The sequence below is a fragment of the Rhinolophus ferrumequinum genome, chromosome 3, assembly GCF_004115265.2.
Source record: "Rhinolophus ferrumequinum isolate MPI-CBG mRhiFer1 chromosome 3, mRhiFer1_v1.p, whole genome shotgun sequence".
NCBI classification, from domain to species: domain Eukaryota; kingdom Metazoa; phylum Chordata; class Mammalia; order Chiroptera; family Rhinolophidae; genus Rhinolophus; species Rhinolophus ferrumequinum.
Window position 1 is genome coordinate 12491240 of NC_046286.1, and position 18918 is coordinate 12510157.

Consider the following 18918-nt stretch of genomic DNA (forward strand, 5'->3'; position numbering starts at 1 on the left):
CTGGTCCAATTCCACAATGAAGGAAAATGGAGCCCTGCTTGATAATCTGCCAAGTTATAGGCCATCCAGCTCGCACAGCAATGTGTGCTTGGGTCTCCCGCCTGCCAGGTGAAAGCACTTCTGATCCCACACCCTCTGGGAAGGGGTGGAGACCCATCCGTCCACTTAATCCCTGCCAAGAGGGGGATGCTAAGACACACCTGACTCCCTCCATGTTTCTCCCCAGGCTGCCAGCTTCACTCTAGGACTGACTCCCGGCATGGAATGAAAAGCCTCAGGGCCAGAAGGCCAGGAAAGCAGTCACCACACAGGCCACGTACTCAAACTCCTGCATTTTATTTGTGTAGAAAGCCCCAGCCCTACCTCGCCCTGACCCCCTGTCCAGGGCTACCGGAAGGTGGAGAAGCTCTGGGTGCCGGTGCAGGAGGCATAGGGCACGCCCCGAGAGCGAATCTGCAGGGTGTGGAAGGTGAGGGGCGGGTTGGGGCCCGAGGACCCTGGGTTCAGGGACTCGGTGTGCGGCTCCATCACAGTCACGGGGACTGCATAGGACAGCATGTGAGGCCGCTCATCATGGCGTCTCACCGTGCCCTTGCCCAGGAGGTGCAGGATGCAAGACAGGACATCGGTACTGCTGCAGGCAGACCCCCTACCAAGGCTGCTGACCAAACCCCTGGGAGGACACGGGCCCTTCTGCCAAGCCTCCAGTACCTGGTATAGAGAGAGAAGGGGGAGCAAGGGAAGGTCAGAGACACCCAGCTCACCCCACCTCTAGCGTCTACTCCAAGCATGAGCTGCCAAGACGGTGCGCCCTGAGGACGGACACCAGGGGCACCACAACCTCACTCGTCACAAACTTACAGCCTCCATAGTGAACCAGAGGCTTCAAATGGGGACCCACCCCTCACTATGGACTGTTCCCCCCAGTGCTCCCTCACCCCCTGCCCGCCCCTGCCTACCAGACAGACAAGCTGGTCAATGTGCAGCCCCTCGTCCCCGTGGGCTTTGAGGATTCGGACGATGAGGCAATGCAGAAGGTTCCGTCTCTTCTCCAGGTTCCGGCCCTCCTCATCCTCAGCTCTCAGGTAGGTCTGAGGTGGGATGAGCCACACGTTCCCAGTCCTGGGACGGAGCTCCTCACTGTCATCTCGAATCTTGAGCACCCCTGAAATAAGCACCGGTCACTTGGTGGGGGGCCCACGACAAGGCTGGCCCTGACAGGTCCCTCTGACCTAAGGACATACCTCCTGGGACATCCTTTTGCTCGTGAAGGTCCAGGGGGCCCCTGGAAGAGGTAAGAGGCCCAATCGCCTGGTTCAGCATGTCTGGAGGGAGCCCTGAGAGCGCCAGCAGACTCTCCAAGGAGACGGCCTTAAGAGAAGAGGAGGGAACACTCAGGGCCTCCCTCAGGGGTGGAACGGAGAAGGCAGAGGGAAGGATAGGTGTAGGGAAGAAAGGTGAGGGACGAGGTGGGAGAGAGCAGGGAGGCAGGGGACTCAGCCACCTTCAGGTCGTTGAGATACAGCAGCAGCCACATCTGCACAGTGGACACATGCAGGGTCTGGTCCCCAAACTGCAGCTCAGCCCGGCCCAGCCATGTCCACTGCAGTCGCCTTGGGGGGCCCTGCTCTAGGGCAGGGTAGCTCTGACCTGAGAAGGATCAGGGAGAAAGAGGGAGACGAAGAGCGGGGAAAGGAGGGAGGTGGGGCTGGTGAGGGCACCCCACTGGTTGAGCTTTGTCCCCACGAGTCTGCAGAGCATGCAGCCCAGCATTTGTGGGCACGGTGGTTCCTGCCCCGAGTGTTCTCTGTGCTGCGTCCTAGGTGAGCTTCAGGCTTCTGGGAGCCCACCGTGTGCCTAGCCATGTACCAGGTGGGCTCTGATTGGAGCCTTCGAGGAGTTCCCCATTGTTTTTAGGGAGACAAAATCATGAAAGAAGGAAGGACCAGGGCTCTTATCAAACTGGAATATCTGTGAGAGAGGACATATGTCTCCTTCATTAGCCTGGGACACCCTGAGGGCCGGTCTCATGCTCTCCCCACTCTGTCACTGCACAGTCTAGAATCAGCTTAGGTTATAGGGACTCACCAGGAGCCAGACACCGACCACTGAGGGAGAGCCCTTTCTCGTGGCCTCAGCTGCTTTTTGCCTCCATCCTCCCCACCACCCACAAAGAGAGTCCTGGGTCTGCTATTAAGGACAGAGAAGGCAACAGTCTGACGCTCTGGTGCCGGGCAGCCCCACCCCCCAACAATGCAAACCGAACTTCCTGACCTTTCTTCTCAAATCCACCCCATCAAGGCTCCCAACCTCAGGGTCCACCCTACCGCCAGGCTCTTTCCCGGTATCCCAGCCCCCGTTTCTTCTGCCCAGTTCCTCACTCTTGTTGTAGAAGTTGGAGTATCGGTTCAAAGTGCCCCTCAGGTAGTAGGGCAGGCAGGTTTTGGGGTTCAGCGTGTGGCAGATGGAAGCAATGGGCCAGCAGCGTGGTGATAAGACTAACACAGCCACTTCTGGCATCGCCCCTTCATAATACAGATCCTCGTTCTCCTCCTCTTCTGTCACATCTGCTGCCGCGGCTGCCCCCGCTTCCTCTTCGTTCTCTCTCTCAGGCTCCTGGCCACTGGCCTCATGGCCCACCTGAAGAAGGAACACGGGGTTCCCAAAAGCCAGTGAGCCTCCTCTGGCCTGCTCGATGGCTCTCTTCCTTCCTACCCTCCCATTTGTATTAGCAAATCCCTTCCCTGGCACGCACCTGTATTTTCTTCTCCGTGTCCTCCAGCTTCAGGAGTTCCTGATCGAGCCGTTGGAGCTGGTAGACGTGGAACTGGCGCTGCAGCTCCTCCGAGGTGCTCAGACTCTGCAGCATCTGCTGGGGGAGGCGGTTGGGGAAGCAGGGACCGATCTGCTCCAGCACGGCCCCCTCCAGCCAGCTGGAGCCCAGGCTCAGGAGACGGTCCGCCATGTAATGCCTACGGCACACACCGCCCAGGCAGAGCCTCAGTGTGGGCGCTCGGCATGGCCCGGCCTCCCGCTCCAGGACTCCTCCAGCCTGCCCGGACCCCCGACTCCCAAGGCCCCGCGAGCTGACCCTGCCCATCATCCTGCCTCCCCCCGACGCCCCCTGCCTAGGTCCATACTCACTGGTAGTAATGCTCAAAGGTGGTGGCTATCTCCAGGCCAGAGAAAATGAGGACGGTCTCCAGGCATCGCTGCAGCTGTGCCAGCATCTCCATTCCCCGGGCCCCACCAATCCGGCTGCCCTGGATCCGCTGGTCGATGTGCTGGGCAAACTGCTCACTCACCTGGGCAGTGGGAAGAGCACAGGAAAAGCATGAAAGAGCAAGTGGAGGTGAGTGGGGAGGGTCTGAGGAAGTAGCTTTGAATGGCTCGAAGCTTCATAAATTGGTCAACACTTTCATAACACTTTATACCATCATTAACAATTGTGCAAATTAACAATGAAAAGTTGTTCTTCACATTGAGCACGTCTAAAAATCAAACTAATAAGAGCAATTTAATATGAGGAAATAAGTTATGTGCACAAAGATGGTCACACTGCGGTGTCACTAATAAAACAGAATGACCGGAAGCAACCCAGGCAGCCACTACTTCCCGCTCTCACGGCACCGTTCTCTGCTTACCAGGGAGCCTATCCCATTTTAGTTAATCCATCATTTGCTTAACTCTGTGTATTCCCTAGAAGATTGTCAACTTTGAGGGGAGGGACTTCATCTCTCTACAGCTCTTATCACAGTGCCTGACACATTGTAACCACTTAGTAAATATTTACGGGTTGATGGGCATGGGGGAGTAAACTACAATACGTCCCTTAGATGGAATTTATGCACAAATAGAAAATGAGGACAAATAGCAACACTGGAAGAAGCTTTCATTTGTGATGAGAAAACAGGATAAAGTATTTTAGCTCCTTGTGAGTAAACAGTTAAATCATGCACACGAACAGAGGAAAGTATATCAGAATATATTAGGATGACACGCTGAGAGTCACTGTTTGTTTTCTTCTTTTGAATTTTTGATAACATGGTTACATACCAATCCATGTTGCTTGTTGAATGGGAATGGAAGGGTGGGCCATTTTGGGGAGGTGGGGACGGGAGAGTGCGTGGGAAGAGGCCCAGGGCTGAGGCGAGGGTGGGCGGCTTACGTGGGCAGCTCTGAGAAAAGGGAGCTTGAGCAAGGCCCCAGCACAGCCGTTCTGCAGCGCCAGCAAGAAGGCTGCCCGTGGCCCAAACAGCTCGGAGCTCGACTTCTGCAGATTATGGAAGTGTTCACAGTAGCGTGGCACAAAGTCGTCGTCCCGCCAGTGTGAGGTCAGAAAGCTGTTCACCTGGGGAGAAGGGGCAGCAGCTTGAAGAGGCAACCCAACGACCACCGTCCCAGGGCCCCACAGCCGCCCTGCCCACCTGCTCCTCCACTGCCGCCCGCCAACAGCGAGTCAGGTTTCTCATGACGCTGCTGGGAAGCCCCCGGGTGGCCAGGGAGCTCCAGTCGTGGCTTCTGTTTCTGCCCTCTGTGGAGACAGACAGAGGGGTAGAGGCACGATGGGGGCAGCCCCCCAGCTCCTGGGTCCCCATTCAAGGCTGAGCCCTGGGGCCTTTTCTGACACGCTGCCACCCAAAATCATGCTCCTAGGATGGGGTCACACAAACTGGAAGATGAAAAGGCTGGGGGGGGACAAAAGGGGGGAGGGACAGAAGCCTATAGTATGCCAGTGGGGGCGCATAGGGCAATGCCCCTAACCTGACCGCCCATCTGAATCCCTGGTACTCACTGGGCCGAAGAGTGGTCACCACAGCCGGGGGCGCCTCGCAGGGCTCCACGTGCACCAGCAGGTGGGTGAGGCGGCGCACTCTTGAGGAGAAAGCCGCCGCGCGGCTCTGAGGGTTGTGGGCAGCGTCCCGACACTCCAGGTACTGGTCCAGCAGCCAGCCCAGGGGGCTGACGCCCTCCTCATCTAGAGGGCGGCATAAACAAGCCAAGGCAGGGCATGTCTCCAGGGCAGTGGGAGAGGCTGGCTGGACGGGAGCGTGGAGCAGGAGCGGTTGGACACAATGATACGGGGAAGGGAGGTAGCAAAGCCCCTCCCAACCTTTCGGTGTCAGCTGGCATCTGAGAGACATGGGAAAGGAGGCAGCCCCTGGGTTGTGAGAAGAGGAGCACTGGGGTACCAAACAAACACAGATACCAAAAGGGTCAAGAGCATCACCCAGGTGGCTCTAGGGTAGAGCAAGAAGAGGCTGGTCAGAGGGGCCCACAACAGGATGGTAGAGGGGCCGGGGTCAGGATGGTTACCGGGGGAGGTGATATTCTGCACCAGCGGGCTGACCAGGGCCTCCCAGCAGGTCTTGCCCAGGGCTTGGGCAGCTTCATTGTCAGGGAGGAAGTGATCAGCAAAATTCTGCTCCTGGCGCAGAGCCCCGTTGAGCCTGGGGATGAGGATGAGGGAGGACGGCGTCAGGGGCTGGGGGCATAGGTGACCTCAGCGTCCACCCAGACTAAGATTGCCAGCTAACCCCCAGCAACCAGATCAAATCCCCACTCGGTACTTGACAAGTCCCCTGTTACCTGGCATATCCCATTCCCAGCCACCAGAGAAATCTCTTTATTCCTTCCTACCCTCCCCAAACTGCAGGACACTCCAGCCCCTCTCCAAGCATGTTAGCCCTCCATCTCACGCTCTCCCAGTGGTCATCTGTAATGCACACACACACACACACACACACACATGCTTACACACACCTAGAACTCAGGTGCAGGAGGCTCCTACGGTCCTCGGCTATGTCCTGGCTCCAGGCCTGCGCGCGAACCATGTAGAAGAGGCGTGTGTGACGACACAGCTGCTCCCGGAACACTGGCCAGAACGTGGGCTTAGGGCCCAGGACCTCCAACCCCCGAATGCGCGTGTCAATGCCACCCTGCAATGCCACAGGCCTATGTTCACCTGGTCCCCATTCTCGTCCACATGGGCCAGGCTCAGCCACATCCTCATGCTTCTCCGCTGCAGCTGCCCACGACCCAGGCTGGAGCTCGGGCCCACGGTCTGCAAGTCACGGGGCCGGGAGCCTCATGCCCAGCAGCCACGCCCCACCCCCCTGCTTGACCTGCTGGCAGCGCTTTATGCGAATCTGGACGATGGGCCAGAAGCGGTTCAGGTTCTCCAGGAGGGTCACCCGGCTGGCGGAGGGCATCACGTTGACCTGACAGAAGCAGAGAGGGTGGTCACCTCCCCATCTGTGGATGAAAGTGCTGAGAGCACCCAAACCTGTTCCTGTCCCCTCACCGAGTCCCTCCGTTCCCCAGCCCTGGGATGTGTGGGGTTCCTGATGGAGAGGTCCTAATGCCACCCTCACTCTTCGGGGCCTGATGCTGTCACCTAGGCATAGAGATAAAGGTCTCTCCTTTCTATGGGGCACAAGACGGAGAAATGCAGGAGTTCAGGAGTCTGGGCAGCAGGGCAGATCCTGTGAGGGGAGGTCTAATGGCACAGGGGTCCCTACCGAGTTGAGTTCTGTGTTAAGAGAGCTGGTGCTGTCACCCCCGAACACCACCACGCTGGCCGGCATGTAGCTCGAGTCTTCACCAGCCACCAGCATTGTCAGTTGCCTGGGAGGAGGGAAGAGGAACCAATTGGAACCGGAACCAGTCACATCCTTGTAGACAGAGCCAAGCGGACCCTCTGGTCATGTTCAGGGCCCCAGACACACACAGGGAAGTCAAGAGAAGGTGTAGGTGTGTGGCTAAGCACGTGCATGGAGCATGTTACCTAATGAGGACACCCTGGCGCATGTGCAAGGTGATGTAGTGGGAGCCGGTGCTGCCGTTGGACTCCCAGTAGGTCTTGGGGTTGCGGTCCGTCAGCTTGCTGGCCCGGTGCGGGTTGGAGGACACCTCCACCTTCTCCCAGCACTTGTCCTCTTTCACTTCTACACTGGAGCCTGGGGGCGAGTGGGAAGGGGTGGCTGTCACCGCCTGGTGGGCGTGGAGGAAAAACAGATGTAGGTGTGGGGACAGGGAGTAATGTGGGGACAGGCACAAACCCTGGCACAGATATCTGAGGAACACGTCAAAGAAGGGAATGTTGATGGGTCGGTGGGTTCGTCTGTGGTCTTCGATCTGACCCAGCACCATCTGCAGCCGGAACGTCAGAGAGAAGGGGCGTGGGGAGGAGGCAGGAACACAGAGAAACATACAGAAACACATACGGAGAAAGACCCAGCAGCAAGGAGACTTCCTCCATCACTGGCAGAGCAGGACCAGACCCGGCAGAGGGGCAGGGAACAAATGCCCCCAGGTTCAGTAGACTCTCCTGCCTTTCTCAGCTTCTGAAACACCCCCCCGCCCCTTCCACCGCTCGCTTTCATAGTCTTACCCAGCTGGGAACTCACGAGTGTCCCTTGCCCTCCCTCCTGACCTGGATACAGCCTCCCAGGATGTTGGTGGTGAGTTTCCGGTAGAGGTGGGCATGCTTCTCGCACTTAAACACCATGTCCCGCAGCTCCTGAGCCAGCTCCAGCTTCCCCAGGTGCTTTTCCAGGGCCTTGGAGATGGCATCTCGGGCTCCCAGCTGATTCAGCACCACGGCATAGTCCCTGCTCACTGAGGCCAGGCGGTGCAGGAAGAAAATGAGTTCCTGGAGCACCTGGGATGGCGCAAGGGGGAGGTGAATAAAGGGTACAAGGCGTGGGCCACAAGGGCATTTCCAGTAGTATTTACTATCCACCCAGGGTGTGTTGGGTGTGGGGGCTACTGCAGGTACAAGACAGAGTGAGGAAGTCAAGTGTCACGGATGGCGCAGGCATGAGGGCGGGGTGGAGACAGAGAACTAAAGACAGACTAAATGGAAAAGCCAGGAGATGCCCTGGGCCCCTGGGGTTCTCGATTACTGATTCTGTTGGCAATAGGTGCACAGAGCATCCAGCTTGTTTCTTTGCAGGCCCAGCTGTCCCAAGACCCAGCTGTGGCGCTGCATTTTGAGATCCTCGGGCCCTAAGCATAGACACCTGTCGGCAGAGAGGGGGCCGAGAGGGACTGGACATGTATGGGCACACTGAGTTCAGTCCACCTCGGAAACTGAAATCTGGCGAACAGCCAAAGGTCTATACGGCAGATCCCCCACTGCCACCATAACTCTAGTTCTCTGGCCACTTCCCAAGCCTTCTGTGCCCAGAACATCTCTATGGCAGAGGACTCTGGGATGTGATGGTCCCCTCTGCCTCCTTTGTCCCCCTTGCCCCCACAGGCCCAGCCAAACAGGAGCCACCAAGGCTCTTAACCCAATATGGACGTAACCTTTTGTGTAAGGGAGATGGCAAATAAGACTATACATTTGATCATATATTTGCATCAGGAAACACGGGAAGGATACATACATTAACACAAGTGGTTACCATTAAGGGGCATGTGGGAGGCATTGAGAGGACCGGGATTCTGGTGGGAGTGAGAACTCTCAATGTATACCACCTTGTTACATCATTTTGATTTATGAACTGTGTGAAGGTATTCCCTATTTAAAAGAGAAAGTAAAATTCAGTTTTAAAAACATAACCGAAACCAAGAGCGGGAAGGCTCCATTGTGCCTTTCGGAGCCCCACGCAGGGGTGGGGGGTTGGGGGGTGCAGGCCTCCCTCAGAGGCCACCTCTGTCTTCTCAGCACCTCCCCAGAGCGGGGTGGCGTACCTCTCGGTCAGTGTCTGGGGACCGCAGGCAGGCCATGCAGGCATCCATGGCCTCGTGCCAGGGGAGCAGCAGCGCCTCGGGGAAATCCACCAGCCGCATCAGGACCCTGGAGAGCAGGGAGCCGGGGAGAGAGATGCAGCCTATCACGGACCCCACTGCCCAAGCCCACCCCTCACCAACCCCTCACCTCAGAACGGCCAGGTGCTGGGCCTTGTTGGCCGCTGGAGTGTCGAGGCCCCGCATTAGCGCGAGGAAAGGCTGGGGCTGCCGCTGCAGCAGCAGCAGGAATGGTTTGACCTCGCTGTCCTGGGTCCCCTCTGAGCTGAGGGCTTGCTCCAGATCCAGGACGCTTTTCCCAGCTGGCCCATAACCCTCCATCAGACGCTGCAAGGGAGTGTTGGGGCACTGAGTCAGGGGTTCTTTTGCTACAGGATGGGGGAAGTCACAAGGGTTGGTCACTGTTAGTGATGTGAAGAATCAGAAAAGGCCAGATTCATAACTTGCAATCTAGTTTCCTAAAAATGCTTTTGACTTATCCCCCTAAAAGTTAGGTTTGGGGGAGCTCATAATATCTCTTATGTACTTATAAGACAGCTTCATGACAAATTTTACATTCTTAAAATTGCAAAGGAACTTCCTGTCTACCAACAGCAGAGCACGTCCCTACATCCAAAAGCATGCAATAATTTGTTTTTCTCTACAATACAAAAAACTAAACGTGTGCGTGTGTGTGGGGGGTAGCTTTTTAAGGCTTCAAATCTCTTGCTATTTTCTAACTTTATATCCTCCTTCATTCTTTGGAGGGAGCACTTGTCTGCTCCCATTCCTTGCTCATCTCTAAGTTTCAGTTTCTTCCTAAGGTGCCATATCTTCCAGACAGCATTGCACAAAAGCCAGCACAGACATCTGCCCTGGGCTCACGCCCTCCTGGAGGCCAGAGTGCAGAGCTGCTATGTCTGTTTGGCATCCCACCTTCCACTCTGGATGCATGTGCTGATTCCTGAGGCTTAGCCTGGGCTTCCAGCAGGGATGGGGAAGCCAGCTGCCCTGCCAGGGCCTTGGGCCCATATTTCCTGTAGACACGGCAGTTGAGCAGGTCCCTGAGAGAGCTGTCATCGAGTCGCTGTGGGAGAGCCAGCAGCAAGTCCTGGGCCAACTCCATGGGCACGGCCAGCTCAGCCAGGATGTCGTCATCCAGAATCTGTCATCAGGGAGAAGCTCTCACTGCAGGCAGCCCTGCCAACACAGAGGCTCCAGGGGCACTTCTCCATCCTGAACCTCTCATGGCTGGCAGCTGGCTCCTCCCAAACAGCTTGCCAACACCTCTGAACATTCTAGATCCCATCCCCTGCAGCCACTTATACTATCTACCTCCACTTCCCATCCTTAGCCTTCCAGATGTTCTAGCACAGTCCAGCCCTTGCAGTGGAGCCCTCCAACTTCTGCGTATCTCCAGGCCAGCTCTACCTCCCCATCCAGGTTCTCCTGGAGGATGTCCTGAAGAACCTCTTGATGGTCAGGTCCATCCAGCTTCTTGATGAAGAAGAGGAGCTCCCACCATTCGGCCTGAGTCAGGTGTTCACTCTCCTCAGCGTCCTCATCCTCAGGCAGCACATAGGGCACGGCGTAGAGCTCTGTCATGGGCTTCCATCGCCAGGAGGGCAGGGCTGTGGAAATGGGGCACAGGGATGTCACTGCCCACCCAGCCAGACCACTGCTCCTGTGCTCCAAGCTGACCCCTGCTTCCTCTCTGGGCTCACCTACAGCCTGTGCTCCACTGACCACAGACCCCTGGTAGCCATCAGCCTCAACCACGTCCTCAATGTCTTCCTCAAAGCCCAGAATCTCCAGCATGTGCCAGTGTACCCAATACGTGCGACCCGTTGATTCCCAAAGCACCTGAAAGACATGGGGGAAAAGAGAGGGAAGGAGAATAGAGGGCTCACTTAACAACTGGCTGTGGCCCAAAGATGAGGACATATAGCCTTCAGGTGACCACCTGGCCAGGTTTGGAAAAGCCTGCAAATAGCAAAACACTGGCATATGGAGAACACACACACACACACACAGGATACCTTCCACTATGGGGACGGAGGTCTGCCTGTCCCCTTGCCTATCCTTGATGTCTTTTTTTTTTTTAGATTTTTATTGGGGGAGGGGAACAAGATGTTATTGGGGAACAGTGTGTACTTCCAGGATTTTTTCCAAGTCAAGTTGTCCTTTCAATCGTAGTTGTGGAGGGTGCTGTTCAGCTCCAGGTCCAGTTGCCCTTGTTAGTTGCGGGAGTCAAAGCGGCAACCTTGTGGTTGAGAGCCCTCCAACCAACTGAGCCATCGGGGAGCTCAGTGGCAGCTCAGCTCAAGGTGCCGTGTTCAATCTTAGTTGCAGGGGGCGCATCCCACTATCCCTTGTGGTAGTCGAAGAGTCCAACCAGCAACCTTGTGGTTGAGAGCCCACTGGCCCATGTGGGAATGGAACCGGCAACCTTCGGAGTTAGGAGCATGGAGCTCCAACCGCCTGAGCCACCGGGCCGGTCCCTCCCTCCTTGATGTCTTATGCCCCTACACTTCCTCCTGGCCTCAATCACCCTGTCTCCCTGACCTTTGGAAAGTGTTGCTGTATCAGTTTCTTCCAGGGAGAGTCTTTCTGACCTCATAGCCTTCTAAACCCAGATGTTTCTTAGCCCTCCAAATGGCCTCCCTCTCAATTGCTGACCATTTAACCATTTCAATTCTCTTGGGGGTTTTCTTCTCGGGTGACCTGCCAGAGGCCCCTGCATGGAAGCCCTAGTTATGCTCCACCCAAAAAGATCCCCAACAACCCTTCTCCCCCGCGGTTAGTGCTGAGTATGGAATGTCTACTCGGGACTTGGAACACACATTTATTATATTATTTAAAACCATCCCCCAAATCTAAACAATTTTAAAAAACCCCAAAAATTTTACCAAAAAAATGAAAAAGACCTCCTTCCACCCTAAGAGTGTCCCACCACCACGCACTGGCTCACCTGCACTGGGGGCACGCCGTTGTTGCTCTGCCGGAACTCGCCCTCGTCCCCGGCACTGATCTCCTCGAAGTCATCGAGCATGCGCACTCGCATGCCAGGCTGCAGCGTATCCCGGACATACAAGGCATAGGTGTTGCCACTTGCGAACTCAGGGCGAGGGCGAAACCGCCTTGACCTCCTGAAGGAGGGCAGGGCCTGGGCGGGTGGCAGCCCTGGGCCTGCATCTGCCGCCTGGGGCTGGAAGATGGAGCAGGAGGACTGAGCCGAGGGCCCTTGTCTGCTTGAGGCCCAGTCCCAGCGCATGGCCTGCACCAGCTCTGAGATCAGGGTGCCCATGGCCATGCTGAACTCCAGCTCCAGCCGACCCCTCTCCCCACTCAGCTCCTCAGCAGCAGAGCTGTTCTGGGCTCCTAGTTCTGCAGCACTGTCATTCAGCTGATCCAGGAGGGAGGTGACATGCAAATAGCGCTTTACCAGGGAGAAGAGCAGCCTTCCTGGGACCTGCAGGACACAACCTTTGGCCAATGTCCATTGTGTCCCAGGTTTAGCCCCTCTCTCCACACCATCCTCTATGGACAAGAGGAAAGATCTGGTCCCCAGATCTTCATAGCCCCACCCCCAATGCCCCCAACAGAATACCTGTGGCAGCTGAATGCCCTCGAAAGACATGGGATGTTCAGAGAGTGTGGCCTGTGCAAACAGAGCCAGCAGAGCACAGCGGCTGTCAAAATCCAGGTGTTTCTCAATGGCCTCTTGCTGGCTCAGTGACAGAAGGATCTGGGTCCGGGTGCCTGTAACCCACACCCCAATCAGTAACTGCTCCCTAATCCCAGGCATCTCTCTTAGATCCCCTACTCTCTCAGTTCAATTATTTGGTCACGACACACTAGGAATGACATGATTTACTTGAAAAGCCAAACCTTACTATCTTTTTCATATAAGTGAACGAATATATATACATATATATGTGTATATATATACACAGTGCAGTAGTGTAAAGTCTAAACTTTTTCTTTGCATAGAAAGTCAATTACAATGAGGTTTTTGGAGACTGAGTCTTTCCTCTTTCTGCAGAGATGACCACACCGACTTTCCCACCTCCTTTTCTTCCAATGCTAAAAAGGCAGCAGAATCATTTACGGACTGATGAGATCAGAGGCTCCTGCTGCAGCAAGGCCTGAGCCCACACCGCCCCTTTCCAGCTCCCCGCCCTCCCCACACTGCTCACCAGCATCATGGGAGGCCAGGGCTTGTATCATCCGGCCTGCACTCCATCGAATCTGATAATCGGGACTACTTAACATATGCATAAGCAAGTCCAGGACCCTTGGGTCTTTGAAGACCCCAGTGAGGGGCTCGATGCTGGCATAGGCGCTGAGCACATGGACAGTGTGAAGCAGAGGAGCCGGAGGGATGGTACCCACACACTCCTCTAGCTGCCGAAGGGCCCTCTGAATCAGGGACTTCACATCAGTTTCCATCTCCCCCAGCACAGATTTGTCCAGGGTCCCAGCTTCCCCTGCAGTCTCCTGGGAAGGCCTGATAACCTGGCCATCCTCGCCCAGCATCTTGTGGCAGTTGGCATAGATCTCATCGTTGGACATCCAGAGCAGGATGTGTTCAGCCTTGCAGTCCACCTGGCTGGAGCCCCCTTCCCCGTCCTCCCCGCGCCTGAGAATGAGCCAGCGGATCTGGTACTCAGGATGCCCATCGTGGCCCACCCGCTGTCGGACCAGCTCATCGGGATAGGCGTGCAAGCCAGGCCCCAGGGGCACTCTGAATTCCCTGTAGCGGAGTTCCCCCACCATCCTGGCACCTAGGACACATGGGGAAAAGAGAACAGGCAAGCTAGAGTGAGAAGGGAGGTCAGAAAATCAAGGACGTCCAGGAGTGGAGAAGCAAATGTGGCACCAGCTATTGGGCTGGGTGGGGTTAAAGCAGGGCCCAGGAGTTGCCTGCTGCAGGCTGGGTGGGGCCAGGCCTAAGCAGAGGAACACTGGGGTGTTTGTTCTGAGAGAACACAAAATTTGGGGGCTAAAAGGAAGGTCCAAGGCCCTGCAGCCTGAAGTGGGTTGGTTTGGAGCAGTGGGAAGGGGACAGTGAGGGCAGAGGAGCCTTGGAGTAACAAGCAAATCCCTGGGATGGGACAGCAGCCCTGGGCAGGGGGTATGAGCAGCCCAGAGCCGGTGGTGTGTTGAGGGGAGCAAAAGAGCGATACCCGGGTGTGTATGGGAAGGGGTACAAGCCCCAATGCATGAAGCGCTGGGGGAAGAGGAGTGTGAGTCTCAGAGGAAAGAGACCCAGAGAAGTGGTAGTGGAGTGAGGGCTCAAGAAGGCGCGATGGCCTGGGAGGGACCGATGGGCTGCAGGGGCTGATGACTGAAAGCACTGGGGCAGCAAGGCCGGCGGGGGCGACGCGAGGCCTGGGACAGGGTGGGTAGGAGACCCGATAGGTGAGGGGCGCGAGGCCTGGTGGACCCGGGTCGCGGACCCAAGAAGTCGGGGTGGGAGGTACGGGAGTGGGGACGCGGCAAGGGTGGGATGGGTGGCTGAACCGGATAAATGAGAATCCCGAGGCACAGTGGAATGCGGGGACGCAAGGTCGGCTGTGGAGCGAGGCTTGGTGGGCTAGTGGGTGGAGGAAAACCCAGGGTAGGAGCAGGGGGCCGCGGCGGGGCTCTGGCCACCTTAGAAGTCGATGGGGGTCCTGGCGCGAGGCCTGTCCTTCGCTGAGCTAGGGACGGAGCGCAGACGATGGCGGCGAAGCTTGCGGAGATTTGGGCCCCGCCTGGGCCCCGGAAGGGGGTCCAGGAGAAGAGGCGGGAGGGGGCGTGCCTCTGCAGCACTGGCAGGCGGGTAGGGGGCAAGACGGGCAGGAGGCGTGGCCCGCAGGGACCAGGCGCCCGGGGGCCGGGCCACTGACAGAGCCAGCGCGCAGGTGGCGGTCGCAGGGGCAGGGGAGGGCGGGGCTGCTCCCAGCCCGCGGCGCCGCCCGCCCAGCTCTAGAGGCTCCGATGCCGGTCCAGAGCCGCGGCTCTTTTCCGCCGGACCCAGCGGAAAGCTAGGGGCCCTGGGGGGAGCACCGGGGCGGAGCCGCGGGTGCCACCTCGGCGATGCGCGGCACCTCCTCCGCGCCTCCCTTTCCTCTTCCTTTTCGTCCTCCCTCCTGCCACCGGAAGTGCTTTCCCTGTTTCCCAAGTCAGAACTGGAAAAGAGTTTGGAGGTCATGTATTCCACCCTCCTCCATTACTTATAAAAGAACCGAGAGAAGGTGGGCAGCGGGAAATGGGGGGGGGGGTTTTGCAGCCCTAGTCTTGGTCCCAATTTGCCCTTTCCTTTTTTCCTAACCCCACATTTGTTTGCTCCTGTTTCCCCGGATCCAGTATGTACTGTCTCCCCTCCCCAAAAAACAGTAACAGATAAAAATGGGGGGTCATTTTATTAGTCAGTTTTATCAGCGTTGGGCAGCAGCTGAGGGCAGCTTCACGTAACTCTTCATGGGGGGCAGGGGCCGAATCTTTCGGCCAGCCCAACCCCCCTTGCGTTGCCATAACCCGCTGGAAGGCCTCTTGCCCAGCCAGCGGTTGCGCCCAGCCTTGCCGATGACCCGTTTGTTGTGCTCAACGTTGGATACGCGGCCGACTGTTGCTACACACGTTTCCAGCACCTGACAGAGAAAGCAGATGGAGGAGAATGCACCGTTGGGGGAAGAGCCTGACAATATTGAGGGCAGGCTCTTGGGAGGGTTCTTACAGTCAATGAGAGAAGGGAGAGGGCAGGAGAAAAGCACAACATAATCGAAGCCGAAGTCAGGGCCTACAAGAGTTGAAAATGAAAGACACCGTTTCCTACTCTGTTATGGTGCCAGCCTGATGAGGCATGCCTTGTGGCGCAGCAGGAAAGGACAGACCCAGCCTGGGGGCAGTTCCTAATACAAAACACCTGGGAGCTATCCCAGCCAGCCATGAAAGGTACATTCCGAAAATTCCTCCGTCCCACTTGTACCTTCCACCCCCCACACACACACCTGCATCTGCCTCTTGGAGGGCAGCTGGATGATGGCTGTCCCATTCACCTTCCGTAGCAGTACACCACATGTCCCTGGGGAAGGGAGAAGCTGCAGCTTTGCCATCCACAACAAAGGAGGAGGTGGGGAGCAGATTTACAGGAGGCCACACCCCACATACTACCCTTGCTTTGCCCTTTAGTAGCAGATACATTGAAGCGGGATACATGCAATGTTTTAGGTCAAAACACAAGCTCCTCTTCATTCTCATTTTCCTTGTTTTTTGTTTTTTTTTCCCTTTTTCTCTGCCACTGGACCAGATGTGGGCCCATGGGTTCAGAGAACTGTGACCTCAGGTAACCTCTAGCCTTCCAAGTTGTAAGACTCAAAGCAGCTCCTTTCCTCCTACCTGCCGCACGAATATACTGGGCCCCACGGCCTGGCTCACTCTCCACGTTGTTGATGAGGGTCCCCACGGGCAAGGCCCCAAGAGGATGTGCATCCCCTTCCCGAGGAGCAACTAAAAGACAGAATTTTATCAGCACCAGAACACCTGCAGTCTCCCAGCCCACACACATGTGGCGGCCATCTCTCACCTGCCATTCGGCCTATGTGGTCAGAGTTCAGGATTATATCTCCAGCCTGCATGTTTTCTGTGGCAATGATCCAGCGTTTCCGGCTGCCCCCAGCAACCAGAGCTATGTCTGCTGACCTGTTCAGGGTGATAGACAGGTGAACAGACAATCTAAGGCAGCCCCACATCTTTGGAAAAGCTACAAAGCAATCATTCAGCCATGCCATCATCATCCCACACCCCACACTTGCCTACAGGGATCATAGCGGACAACGATGACCTTCTCCTCAAAGGGTCCTGGCTTGGTTTCCTGCTCAGGCCGGAACCGAAGAAAGTCAATCATGCGATAACGTTGCTTGTGGCCCCCGCCAATACCATGCACCTGGATTCGGCCTGTGGTCAGGACAGTGAGGGTACATGATCCAGGTCAGCCGAACAGGCCTGTCCTGGGTAGAGAGCAGTTTCCCAACATTATGACACAAGCAGAAAATGATAAAATTTGCTAGCACAATGGGGTAAACGGGGATGGGGAAACACTTACATGGACCTTGATAAAAACATAATTGTATGATTATTGAAACAGCGTTAGATTTCCAGATAAATTCTCTACAAATTACTGAATTCAGTAAGTTTACTGAGGGCCGTGTAAATAGTGCTCAATTTCAACTATTAAAAATTTTTGAAGGATAGGAAGAAAAACGTTGGGGCGGCCAGTTAGCTCAGTTGCTTAGAGTGCAGTGCTTTTAACAAGGTTGCCAGTTCGATCCCCACATGGGCCACTGTGAGCTGTGCCCTCCACAATGAGACTGAAACAACTATTTGACTTAGAGCTGATGGGTCCTGGAAAAACACACTTACATAAAAGTTAAAAAAAAAAAAATGTCATGAAACTTACTGTGTATGTCCAGTTTTCTCCAATTCCTAGATTGTCTTTAGGAGAACAGATCACTTGTCTGTTGCTTTGTATTCTACTCTCTCGCACTTACACACACACTACATGCAGAAGGAGCATTTTGATTACATTCCTCTGCCTGTATCAATATCCAGGCCTAGGGTCCTACCATGTTTTTTCCTTTCACTGCTTAAATCCTCTTGCCCTTGCTCCTACCTGTGTGGTCTCGGCCCCCAGACTTCCTCATCTTCACTGGTGTAATGGTGTACTTGGTACGACTCTTCCAGGACACAAACTTGGCACTAAGGGCCACAGAGGTAAGGATGGGGCGGCAGGGGAGCAATATCGAGGCAGAGGGCAGCTGAAGGAGGACATTGTTTGTCACCTAGAGATAAACAGAAATCTTTCATGTGAAAGCTAATTGGAGGAGAAGCATCAGAGAGCCAAGGGAGAGGGCAGAGACCATAGTTGGGTTGTAGCCTACTCACTTCCTCTGAAGCGTTCCAGACCAGCTGTCCAAAAACTCCACCCTTCACAGCTTGCACAAATACCAGTGTGGAATGTTTATCCGGATATGTATGTGTTGATTACCTCTTCTCATTTGATCCTTTCACCTCTGATGTATTTCTTCAATGGGATGTTCTCCCCTGGTGCCATCTACTAAATCTGTCTCAAACCTCCCATTCTCCTGGAAACTTCTCGTTCCTTAAAGAACTTCCTTTTCCAAAGCTGGTAACTTCCACACATCCAAGTACCACCATCAGCACTAAAGCCTTTTGCCCATTTGCATTGTGTTTCTGGGAGTTTTTCAGATATGAAGGGAGGGAAGGAATCATTTCTATCTTGTTCCCTGCTGTATTCCCAGAATTTCAGAGTAGGTTTTGAATTTTAAGTGTGCTTCTGCCAAACTTTTTATCAGCCTGAGAGATCCAGAGAAGCAAGACTTACAATTTCTTTTCTGTGACTCACCAATCACCCACTAGGGATCTTGTGATACGTTCACTTCAGGCTCCTCCTATTCTTGGTATCTTGCCCTGCATTCTCTAATCTCAGCATCCCTAATGGTTATAATGGTTAAGAGCTCCAGCTTTGAAGCCAGGCTGCCTAGCTCCAATAGTTGTTGTGTGACCTTGGACTGCTTATCAGTTTTCTCATATGCAGAAGGGAATGATAATAACTACCTTATAGAGTGGTTGAAAAGAGTTCAGTTGTTTAAAACCTCTATTACTTATGCCTGCCTTATGATAGGTACCCAATAAATGTCAATTATTACTGAAACCTGTACAACCGGTGGTCTGTAAAGCACTTTCACGTCCAGTATCTAATCTGCGGGATCCAGCAGCCCTGTGAAAGCAACACTCACAGGGAAAGCTGAGGTTAAGAGTGACTATCCAAGGTCACGGGCCAGCATGACTCCTGACCAGACTCGCATACCCGCCTATCTGCAGTTGTCCCCTCTCCGGCGGCCCGCACGGAAGCAACCTCATTCCCGGGTAAAGTGGATTACCTGGGCACCCGGGAGCAGGCTTGGGCCGGGGGCAGCGGCGGCAGGGGGCGCCAGGCTCAGGGAGGCCAGAGAGCGGGTCAGTGCCCGCAGGGCCATGGGGGTGAGTGGTTACGCCGTGTTCAACACGCCACCATTGCCTTTAGGTAAGCAGCCTGACGCCCCAGGATGACGCTAACGACTCCTGGTTCCGTCGCTCCCATCTGACGTAAAAGCAGGCGGGAGGAGAACCCGA

At 55.5% G+C, this 18918-nt stretch overlaps 2 protein-coding genes across 2 annotated transcripts; both read right to left on the bottom strand.

Moving 5' to 3' along the window:
• Positions 1 to 301: 301 nt before the first annotated feature.
• Positions 302 to 14734, bottom strand: CUL7 (cullin 7). Its single transcript, XM_033095643.1, has 26 exons — positions 14395 to 14734; positions 12936 to 13523; positions 12347 to 12498; positions 11708 to 12208; positions 10461 to 10599; positions 10168 to 10367; positions 9673 to 9901; positions 8888 to 9125; positions 8701 to 8806; positions 7436 to 7663; positions 7062 to 7152; positions 6788 to 6959; positions 6522 to 6627; positions 6126 to 6221; positions 5764 to 5939; positions 5317 to 5450; positions 4796 to 4978; positions 4428 to 4534; positions 4169 to 4351; positions 3145 to 3305; positions 2756 to 2972; positions 2382 to 2640; positions 1505 to 1650; positions 1245 to 1371; positions 960 to 1165; positions 302 to 711 (listed from the first exon to the last, which is right to left on the bottom strand). The coding sequence occupies exons 2-26, from the start codon at positions 13513 to 13515 to the stop codon at positions 388 to 390; spliced, it is 5061 nt and encodes a 1686-aa protein (XP_032951534.1). The 5' UTR covers positions 13516 to 13523; positions 14395 to 14734; the 3' UTR covers positions 302 to 387.
• A 388-nt stretch (positions 14735 to 15122) lies between these two features.
• Positions 15123 to 18906, bottom strand: MRPL2 (mitochondrial ribosomal protein L2). The gene is made up of 7 exons (XM_033095694.1): positions 18687 to 18906; positions 17396 to 17564; positions 16539 to 16680; positions 16310 to 16425; positions 16123 to 16233; positions 15735 to 15808; positions 15123 to 15374 (listed from the first exon to the last, which is right to left on the bottom strand). Exons 1-7 carry the CDS (start codon positions 18780 to 18782, stop codon positions 15162 to 15164), a joined length of 921 nt encoding a protein of 306 aa, XP_032951585.1. The 5' UTR covers positions 18783 to 18906; the 3' UTR covers positions 15123 to 15161.
• Positions 18907 to 18918: the final 12 nt, after the last annotated feature.